Source organism: Podarcis muralis, chromosome 10 (genome assembly GCF_964188315.1).
Source record: "Podarcis muralis chromosome 10, rPodMur119.hap1.1, whole genome shotgun sequence".
Taxonomy (NCBI): Eukaryota; Metazoa; Chordata; class Lepidosauria; order Squamata; family Lacertidae; genus Podarcis; species Podarcis muralis.
In genome coordinates, this window is record NC_135664.1 from 62,579,579 (window position 1) to 62,599,685 (window position 20,107).

General features: G+C 39.6%; 1 protein-coding gene across 22 annotated transcripts in view; it reads left to right on the plus strand.

Annotated features, from left to right (window-relative positions):
• The window catches only part of PLEKHA5 (pleckstrin homology domain containing A5), a 182,033-nt gene extending 162,410 nt beyond the window's left edge, over window positions 1-19,623 (plus strand). For 14 of the 22 annotated variants that reach the window (XM_077935272.1, XM_028746840.2, XM_077935252.1 and 11 more), the window contains 14 exons: window positions 2,547-2,609; window positions 3,638-3,718; window positions 3,853-4,002; window positions 4,440-4,541; window positions 5,490-5,604; window positions 5,768-5,811; window positions 6,719-6,907; window positions 7,701-7,821; window positions 12,458-12,573; window positions 13,482-13,691; window positions 14,940-15,122; window positions 15,824-15,939; window positions 17,570-17,715; window positions 18,712-19,623. In XM_077935272.1, the coding sequence (XP_077791398.1) occupies window positions 2,547-2,609; window positions 3,638-3,718; window positions 3,853-4,002; window positions 4,440-4,541; window positions 5,490-5,604; window positions 5,768-5,811; window positions 6,719-6,907; window positions 7,701-7,821; window positions 12,458-12,573; window positions 13,482-13,691; window positions 14,940-15,122; window positions 15,824-15,939; window positions 17,570-17,715; window positions 18,712-18,746 (1,671 nt within the window). In that variant the 3' untranslated portion in view covers window positions 18,747-19,623. The remainder of the gene's footprint in view (window positions 1-2,546; window positions 2,610-3,637; window positions 3,719-3,852; window positions 4,003-4,439; window positions 4,542-5,489; window positions 5,605-5,767; window positions 5,812-6,718; window positions 6,908-7,700; window positions 7,822-12,457; window positions 12,574-13,481; window positions 13,692-14,939; window positions 15,123-15,823; window positions 15,940-17,569; window positions 17,716-18,711) is intronic. The other 8 variants (XM_077935257.1, XM_077935264.1, XM_077935269.1 and 5 more) reach the window with 1 other exon arrangement.
• Window positions 19,624-20,107: the final 484 nt, after the last annotated feature.

The following is a 20,107-nucleotide window of genomic DNA, read 5'->3' on the forward strand; positions in this document are numbered from 1 at the left end:
TTTTTCAGGCTATAGTTCTGAAGCCAATGGCAACCTCCTGTGACTCTAGACAGGCAGCTGAATTTAAAGAATGGCATCAGTAGTCCTAGCTATGGTTCACATGTAGCCTCAAACCATGGTGGCTAGTCAACCTGAGTTCTTCATACCTTGGTTTCTGTGAACCCAGAAGAAAAGTGAATTGGAGTTCATGAGAAGAGAAGGGAGTATGCAAACCCTAAGGTAATATATTGTGAATTATCCCTATGTAGAATTAACTCTATTTGAGTTTATATAATTGGAAGGATAAGGCTGAGCAAAAGATGTGTATACACCTTTGTGATTTTTAGAGTACAGATCTTTTTAAATAAGCAACTTATCTTCCAAGAAATCTGGATAATGATCTGGGGGGGGGGGAGTTTTAGACTTAAAGCTGTTCAAATAGTAAAGTTTTCAGAATTGCCTACAAAGTGAGAGTTGGATGGATCTTCAGAAATGTACACATCCATGCCGTAATTCTTAAAAACAAATGCATATATCTTATCTTTTTCCTGTTGTAAGCTTGGCCAGATATACATTGGCCATGTTTGAGCATGTTTTTAATTATTATGATGAAAAAAGATATTTCCATTCTTCAATTCTTTCTCCAGTCAACATGGAATCTGTAGTCCATTTTCAAGTGGGTTTAAAAACGAGAAAGCCCTGTTAGGTACTAACAAATTAAAACCTGTAATTTTCATGACACTCGAAGGTGCTGTGGCTTTTTCATCTTCCAGTATTCATTCCATTAAATGTTCATTTCAAAGCAAGGTTACTTATATGGCTTTATCACACCGTGCATAATCTCAGATCGTCACACAGTGCATTTGCATGAGGATATGCCTTGAAAATGAAACACTTAAAAAGTCCTCTGGGGATTTATTCTGTGGTTGGAATGCTTGTATGGCTGAACCCTTGCCTCACGCTTGCAGATGTAGCCCTTCCTTAAAAACAGAGAGAGAGCTTACATTCTTACTCTGTACACAAAAACCCTGTGCATGTATGTGAAGGTAGAGAAGATAGTCGACATGTGAACTGTTAGCAAATATTCTTTAATGTAGATTTGCCATTTTCTTCCTTTTCCCTCTCCCACCTTCCTTGTCAGTTTTAAAAATGCTGTAACATTATGTTCACATTGGCACTAATCAGCATACCTAATCAGCAAGCTAGGGTTTGAAAATGTACTTCAAATATGCTCTGGTTGGCAAGGCGATCCCTTTACACATCAGCCACAGTTACTGCTAATGCAGACCTGCCACTACATCATGGTTATACAACGGAAGCCAGGAGGGAAGTAGTAGGAACACAGGAGCCTGCAGCTTGCTCCCGACATCCTAACCACACTCTGAAGATTGGCCCAGTGCAGAATATCCTCAATGCCCCATTCATTAATACACTTTAAAATGCATATGCTGAAATGTATGTCTATATATTTTGACCTGTGTCTTTATACTAGGGCAGTCTGAAATCTAGAATTGGAAAGAGAACTTAATATGTCAACAATCTGTCTTCATGACTTCAGTGTGATTACTGTGTTAGCTGCGGTCCCATTTAGCCCCTTCGAATATTGGGAGCAAGGAGGTGCAAACAATAACATTGGAGCCATATAGAGTAGAGCCACACTGGAAAACTCGGGTATCTAAAGTCCTTACTGGCACTTAGACATCTGAATGATTTTCCAGCCCATTGTAGAACCCCAACTGTCATCCTCTGCTATCTGAATTGATTGTTTCTCCTCCATGTAGTCCCTCATCAGTGTAACTTTGGTGTAAATCTTGCTTGCCTTGACACATTTCTTTTAAAATTTGTCAAAATAGTGTGTTGCCCCCGCCCAGTTGTTTGTGTAAAGGAGTATGTAGTGTATAGCTACTTGTGTTGTGTTAAAAGTCTTATTTAACAGTAAAGCTGAGAGTGAAGTAATAAAACCTGCATGTCAAAGACAGTGCATTTACAGTTTTCATTCTGTTGTCTTCACAGATAATGTCCTTTTTTTGTAAATCTCATGTAACGCTTCTTGAGTTTTTCGGAGACTAAGAAGTAAAAGGAAAGAAAACGTTCAGAATTCTCAACTGAGAATTTATTCACTGCCCTCTTAACTGCATACCAAACCCTTGGTATAATAGAAACTGATTTATCTCTCCCCCCCCCCCCCAAAAAAAATGTTTGTTGGTTCTTGCTTGCTTTGGCTATTATCTAAACTTTTTTGTTTTCTGTCATTTTTTCCTAAAGACTTTTTTGAAGATCACTAATGAATGGAATTCCAGACTTAGCTTTACCTTCATAGGTTACCTTCATAGCAAGAATAAATAGCTCTGATGTGCTTTCCCCTTCTGACAATCCATATTTGGCATTCCATTATGAACTGAAATTTACATGGTGTGTGTTTGTGTTGATTAAATGCATTCAGGCATATTACGTGCTTAACATTCAATATGAAGTAATGTATGCTTAATTAAATGTTAACTAGACTGCACACTGTTTTACATGATTTTAGTGAATTTGTTTGATGGGAGTGTTCTTCCTTATTATAGCTGACACAAGATGAATGTAGGGGTACTCTGTACAAATACAGATCAGAAGACCTAGATATTGATGTAAGTACTGTTGGCTTTATGTATGTTGCATTGGTGCATTTTAAACAAACTGGTATGCTTGACTCATGTAAAAACAGTTCAAACTCAATATGACATTAGTCTGTCACATCTCCCTGACTTTCTGAAACAGAGTTGAGATGCGCTTTGACTAATCTGTGGTTGAAAGCCTGCAAAAAAAAATGTAGCTTTACCCACAGCCACCTTTGAGAGAACAGAAACTTTTGGGCCTTACCTTTTTTCAAAAACAAGGTACAAGAGGAATAGCTTTTCTGAGACAAAATGTGATGTGACTGTGTGGCCAAAGCCTTAAAATGAACTCTCTCTTGTTTGTACAGAGTATCTTGTGTTACAAATGAATACAAAGTAGTCAATGTAGGACTTCGGCTTGTTGATCCGCAAACAGGGAATCAGTGTATAAGTTATCTTTCAGTTATTCCCAGGGCCCCTTGTAAATTCAGCAGCATTTTCCCCCAATGAATAGGTCATCCTATCCCAGATATTGAAGAGCAGTATCATATAATGTGTACAGTAAGCTGAACCTTTAATACACACAGTCTGTATTAAACAAAGCCCTACTCACTTGGCTTTACCAAAAAGACATCCCTCTCTTCATAAATCAGATATTGTACCAGGTTTTTGCAAACACCACAGCAGGTTTACTATTTGTCCTAAGTTGGACACGTGTAGTGGGTACTCAGTTCCCTATCTGCAGGAGCTGCCCCTTATTAGATAATGTATCAGAGATTCCCCATGCTGTGTATGGAGCGTTCCCTGACTTAGTGAATGGGACAGGTAGATCACCAGGTGCATAACGGCTCCTACTGACTCAGGGTAATAATAAATAAATAGTAAATAAAACAGAACACTCCACTGTGGTTCAAACCTAGCTTGGTGTGTAATTTAGGGTCATGCCTGTGGTAATCTGCATTTAGATATTCCAGGCTCCCCCAATGTGTATGCGATTTTTAAAATAAAAAGCGCAAAACAACCAGTGGCACTAATTATTACCATCTTCACTTCCACACTAGACTAAGCTTAGCCGATTATGCGAGCAAGACAAAGTGGTTCAAGCCCTGGAAGAAAAGCTTCAGCAGCTGCACAAGGAAAAAGTAGGACAATTATATTTATTACCCAAAATGGATGTTATTTTGCATGCTTTATTATCAGAACACTGATAAGTGAAGTAAAAAGAAAATTAGTTCAATGATGTGGAACATTAAAATTATTCTTTTTATTACCATAGTATACGCTTGAGCAAGCTCTGCTATCAGCCAGTCAGGAGATAGAAATGAATGCGGAAAATCCAGCCGCCATACAAAATGTCATCTTGCAGAGGGATGATTTACAGAATGGACTCCTTAGCACTTGTCGAGAAGTGTCTCGAGCTACCGCAGTAAGTAATGCAATTTTTCTTCAGCTAGTAAAGCTCAGTGGTGTGTTAACAGGTGGCCTTCTTCGTGTAGGCATTTTTTAAAATAAAGAAAATGACTAGATATAGGTTTGTTCTTTATTACACTCTAGCAAACATTAATTTGTCTTGAATTCACCACTCCTTGTGTGGGCATGGAAATAGAAGGCAGGGGGCTCCTTTTGCTACAATGGAACAACAGAATGCATTTATTTTGGAAAGTGATCCAGAGTTGCAGAGATGTGTATCAGCTGTTCAACTTTTAGGGCACCACCCACCCACAGTTTCTGGCAACCCAACCTGCCTGAATGTAGTAAAACCATGTATTTTTCTTCATCATGCATTCTCCCAAATTTATATTTTTTGGATTTACCCATGAAGCAAAACTAACATGCGTACATTTTTAATGTGTCTGTATTTAGGAGCTTGAGAGAGCTTGGCGGGAATATGACAAACTAGAGTATGATGTAACGGTCACAAAGAACCACATGGAGGAGCAGCTGGAGCGGCTGGGAGAAGTTCAGGTGCGACCAATGCCTAAACTTTGTATCATATCCATACATGCCAGAAATAATACCAAAATGTATGCAATACTATTAGAATGTACTTCTGGATGTGATGTGCAAAGATGAATGAGTTCACCCACATTTGTTAAAGGATCTGAAATGCATAATGGCGTAGAACATATTATATGCCTACCTGCTTCTTCAGTCTTCAGAACAGTAAGTTTTGTTATGGTCGTAGGCCTTATGCACATGAGCTTCTACTGGAGATGTATGTTCTTGTGTCCCAAGAAAGATACTAGTATATTGATGTGGTGGGGGAAATTCCCAAAGCATTGTAATGTCATTCTGCCAGTTGACAATCCAATCCAATAAGATTTTTGCCCCAGAAGAGGTTGGAATGCAGTGAGTGGGGATGAAAGGACAAAATCTCAATGAAATATGTGGTGCAGTCAAAATTTGGGTCAGAGGTTCAGTCTCTCCTAGTTTTCCCTTCATTTCCACCCAAGCACATCTGCCTGAATTTGGTTACAAAATAAAAAGAAACATTTTGGAAAATACAGCTGAAACATAATGTGCAAGCATGTGCATAATGTTCCCTCATTTTGCCTCTAGAACATCTTAGAGAGTCCTCAGTACTGCAGTTAAAATAAATAATATAAAATGTGTAATGTGAATGGATTCTACTGCCTTTGTTCTCCACATCCCGCACTGCCCCCAAGCTCCAGGAACAGGTCACGGGGTAGATGAAAGCTGACATCCCCAAATGCCCCATGTGGGTAGCAGTTGACAGTCTTGGATAGCTTGTTGCCTTGGGAGAGGCCTGCAAGTGGCTTTTGTTTCAATCTAAGAAAAGGGCATTGTATCCAGAACGAAAAAAGTGTGCGTGATAAAATACAATGAATCCGTCAATGCTTTTTATAAAAAGTGGAGGCAGACAATCTCAATTTTAACATTTCTCTCTGGCAGACTGAGTCAGCCGGTATACAACGTGCTCAAATTCAGAAGGAGCTTTGGCGAATTCAGGATGTCATGGAAGGTTTGAGTAAACATAAACAGCAAAGAAACAGCACTGCAGAGGCAGGTAAATTGGCATGTCAGCCTCTTAGAAGCTGTTATATACCCTCTTGATTGAATACAGTTTCATTTCAGTGATTGAAAAGGAAATATTTAAGCTGTTGATCACTACCAAGCATTTAATTCATTACTCATTATAAAAATAAATGTTCTTCTTTCTTTTTAAATAGATATCATTGCAACAAAGGCTTTCTCATCTAAATATAAAAATGAGGTATGTCCTAAGGATTTTTTTTGGGGGGGGGACTTTTGTAATCACTTTCTGATTCAAATCTCCTACTTGTCCTTTTTATTAAAGTTATTTTATGTATCTTTAGTATATTTAAATAAACAGATTTCAAAACTGGATTAATTCTAAAGGCTGAACTCCCAATTTCTTTGTATGTTTTGTGACTTCTTACTCTTATAAGTTCATATATCTCTTCCCATTTCTTATTTTCCCTTTATCCTGATTCCTCCCCCAGCAAATTGTGAACCTTGATTCTTTACCCTGCCCCACACACATTTCATATAGCAAGAAATGCTTTACATGTGTGTTTGCACCTATAAGCTCAGTTCTGCAAGAGCTGAGCACCCACAACTCCTGCTCAAAATGTTGGGGAGTTGATATTGCTCAGTGTCTCTGAGCCTGTAATAACTTCAGGAATTGGGTAGCTTTAAAGGGACACTGTGAGTGACATGTGGGAGGCAATGTCTAAAGGAACTAGAATATACGTTTTATTTTTTATGAGGGAATGTACACTTTTTAAATTGAAATGTGTGAGAGTGCATCAACACATGAAATATAGGGAAATTGGGGGGGGGGGGGGGGAGATACCATCAAGAAAAATTGACCTGAGCAAAGTTCCTTTGTTTGCTCATGGGTGGGTGAAGATTGCATGCTTTCTTCTGTGCCCCCCCCCAGGGGGGCGGAGTAAACAGAGGGGACCAAGAACAAATTGCTAAAATGGTGTGTCCACTGGTGATGTACTAGAGTTATTTTTTTAATCTCTCCCTCTCATTACAGCAGTGTCCCTTTAATTCCACCCTGTCATATAACTGCTGTAAAATATGTGAAAGAAGTTATAACTGTTGTGATAGATGAGCACATCTAAATCAGGTGACTGTTCTGCAATCTTTAGGAAGAGGAAGTAGTCCCACCTCGTCCTCCACTCCCTCGGTCCTATGACTTTGCAGAGCATCCTCCCATAATCCCCCCTCTGCCCAGTGATAGCAGCTCCTTGCTCTGTTATAGCAGGGGCCCTGTACATCTGCCAGAAGAGAGGAAGATTCACCAAGTTCAAGGATACCAAAGAAATGGAGCTCACTGTGTAAGTGGCCAAAACTGCCACGTTCTTCATCAGTCATCCCACCACCCTGCACACTTGCCATTTTATTTTGACATCCAGCTACTTTTATGTTGTGGCGTTGCTTCTTTTCAGCTTAACTGTGTTACTCCCAGCTGCATTGTTTGCCACTTCTGTTTTCATCAATATTATGTGAATGTCAGTGTACCCATTGACTCAGACTGGTTGCATTTTGTACTTTGTCCAGCAATATTTGTGGCTCTGAAACCAGATTTGAGCTTTTGCTATGTTCCATTTTGGTAGGTGGGTGTTTTTTTTTTTTATTTTAAAAAATCATATTTTGAAACAAGTGCAACAGGTTTTTAAAAATAAATTATTGACAGTACCTGGCACTGTCCAGGATTATTTAATCATCGATAGGTAGCTGCCGCAACATGCTTACATTCTGCAGGGGGAAATGATGCGATAAGCAGCGAACACTTTTCTCCAAATTTTCCATGTGATGCTCTAAGGAAAGAAAAAGCAATGGGTTTTCCAGTAAAAGCTGAGTGTTGTTACACATAGCTACAAAAACAAGTTCTGTACTCATGAGTTGTGCCTATCCAGCCTCTTGGCATATATTTGCCATTCAGTTCAGTTAAAAATAAATCTACACAAAATGTAAGCAATCTTTTGTTGTCTTGGGCCTTTAAAAGAAGAGGGCATTTCAGAATATAATATCATCATTGCCATACTCTACAGGTGGCCATGTTGCTGTTACGTTCTGACATGTCTTATGGGAAGATGCTAACGTATGTTTTACTGTGGTTGACTCTAGGGTCCAGATTACCGTCTTTATAAAAGTGAGCCTGAGCTAACAACTGTGGCAGAAGTTGATGAATCAAATGGGGAAGAAAAGGCAGATCCAGTTTCTGAGTCGGAAATGTCTGCAGCTAAAGGTTGGTAAAATAATATATAGGCTAAACAGTTGGTTATTTCCCCTGATAGGGGAATAAGGAACTCCTGTCATCACACAGAAGAAACAGCACAATTGGTTATAGTTTTACAAATAGAGTAACCTGTTCTTATTATAAGGAAAAAGCTAGCATAGTGAAATTAGGTTTAATTATACGACCAGAGAAGGCTTTCAGCCAGTCACAGGAAGAAGAAAAATAAAAGATAATACCGAGAATCAACCTTGAAATCCATATTGACGCTGTGCCTAATCACATCTCTCATGTTCTGCACATACCACTCCTCCAAACAATTGCTCATTTTCAGTCATTGCCCTTGAACAATCTTTCCATCTTTTGTTCATCCATTTCCTGCATTATTTTGCTGGAACATCCTTGAAGGCAGCACTACAGAACTTCAAGATTTGTCAAAAGACAGGGAAAAAAGTGTCTCCTTAAAAAGAAAAGAGAAAAGCGTAATATTGCAATTCTCAAGCTTTCTCTGTCTCCTAGACAAATGATAAGCTTTACCCTGTAGTGGTTGGTGTGGGTTTGGGTTTTTTTTAAGCCACATTGCTTCACTTTTGGTCTAGTGATTCTTAAGTCTGCAAGTGGAAGGCTTGTTCACCTTGATTTTACAAAGCACTTAGTTTTGGGTATTAAATCCAAATAAGGATATTATTTATTTATATATGGTGAAATACCTCATGGGCTTTATGGCTGAGCAGAAATGTATGCTTTTTGGCAGCATTCTAGCCACTGCAGCATCTGTTCTGTTCAGTCCGTTTTGAATGAAACTCCCTTAAGCTCAGTTCACTCACGTAAATATCATGAATGGCATGTTGAGATTGCTGCACAAGGCTATGCTGCCTATTTATTACTTATTTGAAGGATTTTTAGCTCACAAGGCAAGGGAGGCTCCCAGACCAGTTCAAAGTGAACAGTAATGAGACAGTACTTACCCCCGTGGTTTCCATTCAAAAGGCATGACATGAAAGGAAAACTGATTGGAAGGGAGAAGGGGATGGGGAGCAAATTCAGGAACTTCGTTTTTAATTACAAAAAGATTATTCATATTGGTCAGCGACAAAGATATGTATGTGCATATTACACTCCCACCCACACATATATATATGTACGTATAGAATGGTCTGTAAAGAGTTATCAGAAAGGATATAAATAGCCATCACAAATCCTTGTACAATATGCAGTCTAATCATACATGTGCTTGTGTGGAGCAGTTCCCCTCAGTGATTTTTCACACCATTGGATTGCTTGGTGGTTAGCGTTTGATGGTGAGGTGAAAAATGCAAAAATAATTTTTTGGGGGGTGAAGAGCCTGAACAGTTTCACATGTTGGGCTACCTTACTTTTTCAATATCTTCTTGTTTGCATCAAGCCTGAGTCCAATTTATTAATATATCCAGTTGGCTTTATCACTGCCTTTCAGTTTGGGCAGGGTACTCTTACAGTTCTTTGATTCCAGTTTCCCCTCTTTTCCATCTTACACTAAATTCAATTTAAGCAGATGAAGTGCCTATAAACTGGCTACTTTGAAGTCTGTAGAAGAAGCAGTGAGGTGGTAAACTTCAAGCAAAAGAAGTGTAGACTGGACTGGAAGAAAGTTTTGTCTATAAATGTGCAGTAATAGAAGAAACAGCCTTGGATGCTGTCATATCGCCTCCTTGGAGATTATTTAAATAAGCAATTGGGCATTTATCTGGGGGTGCTGTAGGCCTAGATAGACCATTCTCAGAACAAGGAACTGGACTGTTATTTCAACTTGAGACAGGAAGGGGGTCTAATAAGAAGCATCACTTTACCTACAATGGTTTATATTCTGAAGCAGCCACATTTTCTAACAGTCCCTTTGGAAATACCGGACCCATTTTGTTCATCTTGCTAGTGTCAGACTTCTGTCTGCTCCTGTACTAGAGAGAGATGGTCAGATAAGGCAAATGTGTGCAGCTTCTTTCAGCAATCTAATAAACCAAAATTGATGCTTTAATAAGACAATTGTCCTTGCATCTGCTTACAGCAGAGGAAGTGGTGAACTAAAGTCTCAGAGTAAATCCTATTAACTCAGTCTGAGAGCTTTAGGGGCTTAGGTAGGGAACGTTAACCTGTGTGTTTATTCTGCTAATCGCATTCATCGCACAACTAGTGATCAGCGGTTTAGTCACATACATTTCATTGGAGCTGTCAAAACTACCATGCAGCAGGCCTGGGAGATGCAAGGCACAAAGCAATGCAGCTTTTTAAAACTATGGTGCAATACTTCTTTCCATCAGTATGCATAGAAAGTTTTACCACATCTGTCTTTCCAAAAGTGGAGGGGAAAACATCTTGCAGGATAGCCAGTAATAAAATCCTCTTATCTAATTAAAGTATCTACTATGTATTTTGGAAAGTTGTTTGTCTCTTCTCTCTGCATTTGGACACCTCTTAAGATACCTTCACAAAATCTTGCATGATGGTCCCTGTGATCAAGGAGCAGGTTTTCATCTGTTTGGATACAAATGGATGCCATTTGGAATTAAGATAGCAATCTGAACCTTACCAAAAATATATATATGGTTTCTTGGAATTCCTGAGCAGCTCTGGCTATGATGCTGCTAGTTTAAAATAAAGAATCCTAGTGGCAATGTACCATTTCCTGCTGGAGTAATACATTCCATCAGACCAAAGTGTTAAAAGTAACAGTTAAAGCAAGATGAAACCCATTTTTAAGGATCCAGTGTTGAATTGTCAACCACCTGCACTGCTTTGAGAACAAGGAGGGAGATCTGGGCATGCTGCATTGATTTTAATTGTCATTTATGTGGGTGTACCTACATAAAAGGATTAGGATTGTATTTTAAGTTCCTTAGACGAAAGCTGGCAGAAAGTGGCCACGCTCCAAAATCCTGCTTACATGCTGTGACAAGGAATACACAATATAAATATTGTTTTATACATAGAATATTATGGCCTGTTGATATTTGCACTGTGAGGATTTGTTTGTGTTTTACTGTTCTGTAATGGAGTCTTGAGCCAATTAAAAGTAGTACAGAGAAACTGTAGAAAATTGATAGGTTCCCCCCCCCCCTTTGCACATACCCTGCTCCTTCTTCACAAAATATAGGTGCAAAGTGCTCTTTTCTTTTTTCTGTTTTAGGATTGGGTTTCCATACCTCTAAATATAACGTTGCAAAACCCAAATCATGTATATAGTACAAACTGAATTTGTTCTTTTGTGTTTCCCAGTTTTGTGGGACATAAAAAGTTTTTCTTATGTAGTGGGGGTTTTTTGTGAGGGCAGTGTCTGCTTTTCTTGTTCACACAAGTTTCTTTTTTAGGGTTGCTGCAAGATTAATTTATGTATGAGTTGCTAATAGATACCCCAAAAAATGATGATTTCTTGGTTGTTAGATCTCCACTAAAATTGAGATTTTTAGTATTGCCTTACCAACGTTCTAAACTCAGTTGCGTGTAGCAAATAAAATCTCAAAGCGCGCCAGACATTCAAAGCTCTCCTACTGTGTGCTTGCTGAGATGGTCGAATTTCCCCACTACAAATGGCAGTGATGTTCTTGGGAGCAGGAAGGATTGGGACAAAAAGAGAGCAACACCACCTCTTGAGACCTATCAGAAGTAGAATATACCATAGGCATGAACCGCACTTTGTCCAGGTGAAACACATAAGTCAGGGATCAGAATACAAGGCCCCCAGCTCAGAAACTCGCTGTGCCGGAGTGATAGCCACCAAAAAAACTCTTAAAGGGCAAGATAATCAGCAGACAGGAAGCCCTGGGCTCAAAGGAAGCACCAGTAAAAAAAGATACTGTTTCTAAGATTGCATTTATAGAGCTTTGATGACTGAACACATCATCTGTGTCAGCATCCGTTGAAGGTGGAAGTCAAAACGTTTTGTTAATAACATTATAAATATTCTGTTTCGTTAGTCACTGGTGTGTGTGTGTGTCTTTTTAATAGGAATTCCCAAAACAGCTTGTAACAATGGTAATTCAAAACCAAACATTAATAACAAATGTTTTTTTTTAAAAAACAAACCAACCCATACAAGACAGATATTCTCAAAGTAAGCAGTAAATATAACTGAACTCTCAGCAACTTATTGTCCAAACACATGGCAGAAAAGTTAAGCTCTTATTGTTAATCCATCTCAACCCCCCTCCCCAAAGCCTATTCTGGTTGCATAGTCCTGGGGTTTCTCTTGCTTAATCCAGTGAGTGCCCCACTTTCAGCAACTGCTGTAGTGAATCCACCACCATCTGTCTCCCTTCTTACACCTCATAAAGCACTATTGGCAGAATAGGAGTGCAGAAATTGTGGGCAACACAGGAGTGGAACGATCAGGGTCTAAGGCTCCTTGGCATCAAAGATTGTGTACTTGTACATGGATCTTAAAAGAGAAGTACCAGCACTTGGGGTCCATCATTCTAGAATCATTACTTCTTCAGACCTAGCTTTTATCTATAATCATTAGATTTCAATGTAATGTAATTTAAAATCCTTATTATGAGCAGACTTATTGTTAGGCAGGTGCTGAAATATGATAACTGCATGATAAAACATGTTTCACATTAACTGCATCTAGAGTTTGTGTTAAGGTCTTTACAATACCCCTCTTGTTTTATAGGCTCTCATTTTCCCATTGGAGTTGTGCCTCCCAGAACAAAGTCACCAACACCTGAATCTTCAACAATAGCTTCCTATGTGACTTTAAGGAAAACTAAGAAGATAGATCTAAGAACGGTATTTACTACTTTTGAATTGTATCCCTTGCTGCCTCCAGCTCTCCATCTGCATTGCACATCAACTCAGGGCATTGCACCAGTGCAACTGTGTGGCTACTCTTACACCAGCAGACGCCACCACTGCCCAACATGTAGTATAAGATCATCATGGCAATGCTCCTGCTTGGCACAATATTCAGAAGGACTGTGATGGGAAGACAGAGAACAATTTCATATAGCAGAGAAAAAGATTGACTTGCCGGATTGCCACCATCCATCAAGTGCATGTTTTCCATAATGCCCAGTGGGCTTCTGCATATTGTATATATGAGAACATCAACACCACCCTGTCACTCCCTGGATCCTTGGCCAAATACACAGGGATCTGAATGCCTTACTGAAAAAGTGCAGCTGATTCATGATGAAATATGAAGAGCTAGTCTTTAAATAGCACAGCACCTATCTCTTCCCCGCCTCCTCTCCCCAGTCGCATTTATCTGCAGCATCATTGATAGGCAGTAGACAAAAAACAACTTGCCTTACAAAATAGAGTGCTTTCACTCCATCAGTACAACCTCATTCTGTGAATCAGAGATGAGAGTTTGTTCAGCATTATTGTAATCAGTTCTAGTTCCATAAGGCTATTGGTGAGTTTTTTAGATGGTGCTCTTTGAATAGAGGCAGTGGTATTTTATGGCATTTATCACAGTGCAATGCATTCTGTGGATGGAAATCTTTGACATGGATTAAAAATTCTAGATTCACATTCTGTGTAGTTAACCTTGTTGCTTCAAATCATGCCAGTTTCTGTGTATTGGGAATAGCATGGTATATCCCATTGCAACAGCAGAGTAAAGGTGTCCCTCAAACATTGCTTCCTTTTTCAGAAGTGCTTTTTTTTTTACCATACATTTCTTTCCTTTCAAGGAGAGGCCAAGAAGTGCAGTAGAGCAGCTATGCTTGGCAGAAAGTGCTCGTCCCCGGATGACAGTGGAAGAGCAGATGGAAAGAATAAAGAGACATCAGCAGGCTTGTCTAAGAGAGAAGAAGAAAGGACTGAATATTATTGGTGTCTCAGATCTGTCCCCATCACAAAGCCCATCCCTTGTCAGAGAGAATCCTTTTAAGTTGTCTCAGGTATGCCACACGTTCATCCCCCCACAACCCTCTCCTTGACAGACAGAAGCTCTTAGAGCCTCAGTTTATGGCTGAGGACTGACTTCTGTGCTGCCTCCAAAATCTGGATAAGGATGTGGAAACAGATATTGTGAAGGAAGTTCTTTTGTCCAGTCAGGTAGAGCTTTTGTTCCTGTTGTGAGGGTAAGGAAAATGTTGGCCTGGAGTGGAAACAGATAGTGTAATGCCAAACTATTCGTGTTTATATTAAGCCCCACTAATCCCAGAGGAGTGAGGGATATTGGAGACTCCTCATGGTCTTAGAGCAATCTTTCTCCCCAAGAAGATTAGCAGCTTCCTCCCTGCTTTTTGGAATGGACAGTAGCATCACTAAAAGATAGAGAGGTCTACTCTTTGGTTTTTAAAAAAGTGTTTTGAGCAGTTAGTCCGTGTGGACACGTTTGGTGCACAGGAAAGGTACAGGCAATTGCAAGCTCCTGTGCTGCAGGTGTTTAGTGACCACCCATTATATCGGTACCTATGTGTCGTGTACAGGAGGAGTATCATGTAAGATAATAATATAATAATAATAATAATAATAATAATAATAATAATAATAATAATAATTTATTATTTATACCCCCGCCCATCTGGCTGGGCTTCCCCAGCCACTCTGGGCGGCTTCCAAAAGAATATTAAAATACTGTGATACATTAAACATTATAAGCTTCCCTAAACAGGGCTACCTTCAGATTTCTTCTAAAAGTCTGGTAGTTGTTGTTCTCTTTGGCACCTGATGTTTTCTACAAGGAAGTTAACAATCTGTGGGTCCCTCCAGACTGACGTTATATTGCGGGCATATTCTGCAATATGTTTTTGACACAATAATGGTGCTTTAATGGTAGATTTGTTTGGCGATGCCACGACATGCTACCACATTACTGCTGTCTGGAGGGGTTAGAGCACAACAGAAGTGGGACAAAAATAACCAGAACATTTTTGGTATAAAAAGTTACAGTATTTCAGCAGGAAGTTACAGAATATGCACTGAGTGCAAGCGAAGGAGTGTGACCACTCCAAAACCTTTGAAGGCACAAACAGTATTGAAGGCACCCAGACAGCACCATGAGCACAAATCTTAGGAATGTGCTTTAAAAATGATGTCCAGAGGGGCCCTGTTGTTTTGTTTGCTAACTAACCAGTGTCTTTATCATTGTACTGCCAGTTAGTTGCCTTGTTTGTTCACAATAAATCAAATATTCTCTGCAGAACCAAAGGAAGGATGATTTTGTATGCATTACCAAGGAATTAGAGTATGCCATTAGAGGAAGTGATGCAGACCAGAGCCATCAAAATTGTGCAGAAGACTCCCCTTGGATTAAAGATAATGATCGTCCAGAGGATAAGAATAATGATCATCCAAATGAACATCATGCTGGTTTTATTACACAGGTACTGCTTTTTCCTGATCACAGAAATTTATTGGCATACATTGAGAAAATAAGGAACTGGGGTCAGAAAATATAGAACCAAAACCTTCCCCACAAAGGCACCTCTAGAACTTGCTTAATTAGTTAGCCTGGAGCTCTTATCTACATTTTTACCACTTTTCTAGTCTTCTTTCTCTTTTGCAGAGCATGCTTTCAAACTGAAATTATAGTTTGGGTTACTACAAATCACTGAGCAAATGTTGGGTAAACAGTGCAGAGTTCAGATAGTCTACAATTAACTGGGAGAAAGAGGGATGTGAAATCTCAAGGGTACACAAAAATAAAGATATTGTTGGCCAAACATATTTCAAAATAGATTTCTTCCTTAGAGGCACTTAGAAAGCACATCTCTGTGTTCTCTGCTCATGACACAGAGAACACAATGATGTGCTTCTTAAATGCTCCTGAACAAAAGTGTTTTTAGCGTATGTACCTTTGAAACTTTACCTCCCCGTTTTTCTTTCCTTGGTGCCTCCTGGTTGTCCCAAACTGAATTCTGCTTGTTCATTAGAGACAGCTTTAAAAAGTGCACCAACCTAAATGCAGGAGATTGAGTAACTGAAATTAAAAACAGAAAATAAAACTCTTCTATCTACACACCTCTTCAACTTAGGTACTTCAAATAGCTAACATTTCTTATTCACTTTTATTTTTTACCCTCAGTTACCAAAAAATGAAGGTCAGCTGTCACCAGATGTCTTAGAGCCAAAGGAGGGGACTCCCTATGAGGCTTCTGAAAAGCTAAAAAAAGTAGAAGAGACACAAGATGCTGACTTCAGGTAAAGCAAATCTAACTTACTAGTAACAGCAGCTGTGTGGGGCTTTGCAGTAAAACCAGAAGTCATTGCAGTGATTCCATATCTGCAAATTTAGGGGGAGACTTTACCCCTGCATTCTATTTCTTTTCACTTCATAGGAGGGGATTGACAAACTAACAGTTACCCCCTCCATATCAGCCCTTGCTTTACCACTTCAGGTAGTTATTTCTGGGACCTGAAAATAAAGTACCGAGTGCTAATTGGTTGAAGCTATCACATAATATAGGTTTCAAGAGCATTTTTTTAAAATGTAAAATTGTCCAGTTTGTTTCTGGATCACTGCCGAACTTTTAAATAAAGGAATTAAAGTAGTCTCACAGCCATTAAAAACCAGCTGTGTTGGCCTTTTACATAGCATGTGAAAGCTAATGTAAAAGTTCCTGTCTTCCAAAGGCTTTGAAATAGATTTTCCCATTTTGAAAACATTAGCATGATAAAGTGGGACATGGTTGGCACTGTGGGTTCAACCACAGAGCCTAGTACTTGCCGATCAGAAGGTCGGCGGTTCGAATCCCCCCGATGGAGTGAGTGCCCGTTGCTCGGTCCCTACTCCTGCCAACCTAGCAGTTTGAAAGCACGTCAATGTGCAGGTAGATAAATAGGTACCGCTCCGGCGGGAAGGTAAACAGTGTTTCCGTGCGCTGCTCTGGTTCACCAGAAGCGGCTTAGTCATGCTGGCCACATGACCCGGAAGCTGTATGCCGGCTCCCTCGGCCAATAAAACACGATGAGCGCCGCAACCCCAGAGTCGGTCACGACTGGACCTAATGGTCAGGGGTCCCTTTACCTTTGCCTTTTAACATGATAAAGGTGTCAAAATTTATTCCAAATTCATTCCACTTCCAGTTGGAAAACTACAAGGCTGGGATCGAAAGAAGCCCGTGCCTACTTGCAAAGCACTTTGGTGTATACCTAGGAGGCAGCCCCTCTTGAAACATTGCAAGCCTTTCCACGAGAGCCCTGACCTTCGGAAATTATTTTGGGGTAGGAGGAGGGGATGCAAAGGGCTGAGTCAGGAAAGGAAAGCGTGAGGACCTTGGTGAGCCTGCAGTCTTTTGGATCCCTGTCCAAGTCTTTAATGACCCAAAACCAGAAACAGTATAGTCACTCACCATTCAGAAGGTGTTCCTAGCAAGTTGATTTGGTTTAGGGGTTGCCTAGTCCTGTGAATCTGACCGTGCTTTAACATCATCTACAGAAGCTCCTCTAGGTGTCTTCACTGCAGAAATAAGCTTGCTGTCTTCAGGAAGACATAGCCCTCGTAGTGGCCATACCCAAATTGTGGAATGCTCTTCTGAAGGACACCCATCAGGCACTCAGGATAAATAAAATGAAAAAATATGTAATCTGATTTCTTAGGTCTTATTTTAAAAATGCCATGTGTGTGTGAAGTAGAAAGCAGTACTGATGTTTCCCCCCACTCTTCTAGCAAAGCATAGATTCCGAGATTGGGTTACGTGATCTCATAATCCTATATACACCACAACTAGTATTTTTGTATTTTAGGCTTTTATTGAAATGGTGTACAATATCAGTTAACCCAATTAGAAGTTAGAGGAAACTCTAAACTTAGATTGTCCCCCCCCCCCAGCCTGAAGAACGAGGCCCCAGTTGCAAACCACAAACCTGAAAGCAGCACAGAAGAGAGTGAAGAAACCAGCATTCATGAACAAGAGGATACTATTTCTTCGTTTGAGATGCCAGCACAGACTTCAAGAGGAAACTCAACAGCAGCAGGTTTGATTTAGGAAATGTAGACTGCCAAAATGTATTATAACAGCATGCACTATAGTTTTGCTTCTAATATTAAAAAAATAAAATCAAAAGAAAACTTTGAAATAAAGCAAACATCTTAGATGTTTCTGTGGCCAGGCCAGAGATAGCATAAGCATGCACTGGCAGAGGTTCGTAAGCACTGCTGCAGTGTTACGGCAGGCATCTAAAACACCAGTTAAGGGTTGGTCTTGGTAAATCATTTGGAACGTCCAAATACTAACCTTGGGGATAACGCTGGAAGCTGCCTTTTGCCAATACAAAGTATTTGTGTGTCAGGCTCAGTACGGTCTGTTCTGCCTGGCAGTGGCTTTCTCTCCAGGGTCTCTCCCATCATATGCCACCTCATCTCTCGAAGTGGAGATGATGGGGCTAGAACTTGGGATCTCTGAAAAGCATGTCCTCTGCCACAGAGCCACCAGTCTTGAGTTTTATGCCTTTGTTCTTAGGATACAAGAAATGTCACCTTTCTGACCCAAACACAAGGCTTCCTACCACCTCTTAGAAAATAATGTACAGGAGTCGTGTCTGTGTGGTTAGCATCAAACTCTTTCTCTCCTGTGCCCTCAAGCCCCCCCCCCCCCACGTGCTGTCAAAATCAGTGCCTGTGTGTTGAGTGACACACACCCCAGATAATATTTTGTGGGTGCTAAAACCCAGTGAAAACTGATAGGCAGCTGATTCGGGACAGAGTCTAACTTTTAAAGAACATTAGAGATTCATGGAGGATAATTCTGTCAATGGCAGACCATCAGGGAGGAAGATGACTGAGCTAGATGGGGCTTTGATCTGATCCAGCTACAGGGTTGCTCTTCCATTAGGATTACTTCAGATTATGGATAATCACATTTTACAGAAGGTGGTCCCCATTATCTCTGTCCAGGTTCAAAAAGAAAACCCCACATTCTTCTCTTTCAGTGGCTTGTTTGCAATAAACCTCACTCAGCTTTTTTTTTCCAGCTCTTCCAGCTTCTGCTGAAACGATTCACGGCTAACAAAACGGACCTACGGAAAGAAGATACTGTACAGTCAATTTTATTAAATCTATGAAATTCATAGTTCTGATGCTTTTGGCCACAGAGCATCATTTTTTATCACTTCATGGAAAATGTTTATTCCAAGAGAGCTTTAAATGCCTCCCACGGTACCCTCAACAGTTTGGAGATAGTTCTTCTGACACCAGCCTGCTGCTACTATGACTTCCATCCACATCATTAAGGCTTCTTTTTCAAATGTGCGGCCTACAATCGGAACCTTCGCAAGTGGTTTTTCCCTGGTGTAAGGTTTTTTTATTTTAAAAAAATGAATTTAATTAAGTTTGCTTCCTTTTTAGCCTTTTTCATGGGTTGCTTTTACAGATCACCACTTAAACCTCAGTTATGCTTCTGAAAATGAATCATGTATTGTTTTCACCTTTTGATTTGTAAATGTTTTATGCCCTATTTAAAATCTGCCATTTATTATTATTATTATTATTGCCGAGTTAAGATGTGCTCTATTTCTGATCTGTAATTATTTCTCGGTCAAGTTGCAACGTCAGTTTCTCCCATACTGTCCTCAACATAGACATGAATGTTAGTGTTTACTTTTCTCTCTCTCTCTCTCTCTCTCTCTCTTACTTTAAACAAAAATGAAGGGTTAGGAATCTTGAGGTACTGGGCTCTTCCTCTTTTGGAATAGGGTATGTACAGCAATAAGCAGGTATTCAGTTCCCAGTTAAGTTTGTGTACAAATGTAATTATGTTCATTGTGTATATATTATACAATGAGCACAACCAATGTAAGTATAAGAAGCCACTTACTATTGTTCAAATAAAAATGTTCATATCTCATTTCTTTTATATCATGTTATAAATAAATGTTCTTAAGTAATTGTGTGGATGTTATCTTCATCTGCAAGGAAACTTTTAACTAGAAGAAAGGACTTCTGCCTCTTAGAAACGTAGGCGATCAGTTTCATGAAGTCCAAATGAAGAACACATGATATGGGGCAGTTCCAGTCCACATTAGACTGAGAATAGAATCAGAGGATGAAGATTACTTTGGAATCATTAAGAAGTGTCACAAGGCTCCCTTCTTCATAACACAGTTTCCATGTCTAAAAGCAGAAGAGTAGCATTTATTGTATGGTTAAGCTCCATAGATTTAGAGATTTTGTGCATGACACTTAAATGGCTCAGTTAATCTTGATAAGGCCTTCATTTACAGATTGTATTATCAAAGTCCCTCTCCCTCAAATTAATGCATCCACAGTAAACATGACATTAATTATTTTGTTCTCACATTCTCATGTGAACTCAATCAAATTTTTATATTTTTTAATTATATTAAACAGTGGAAGTGTTTTATAAATCAG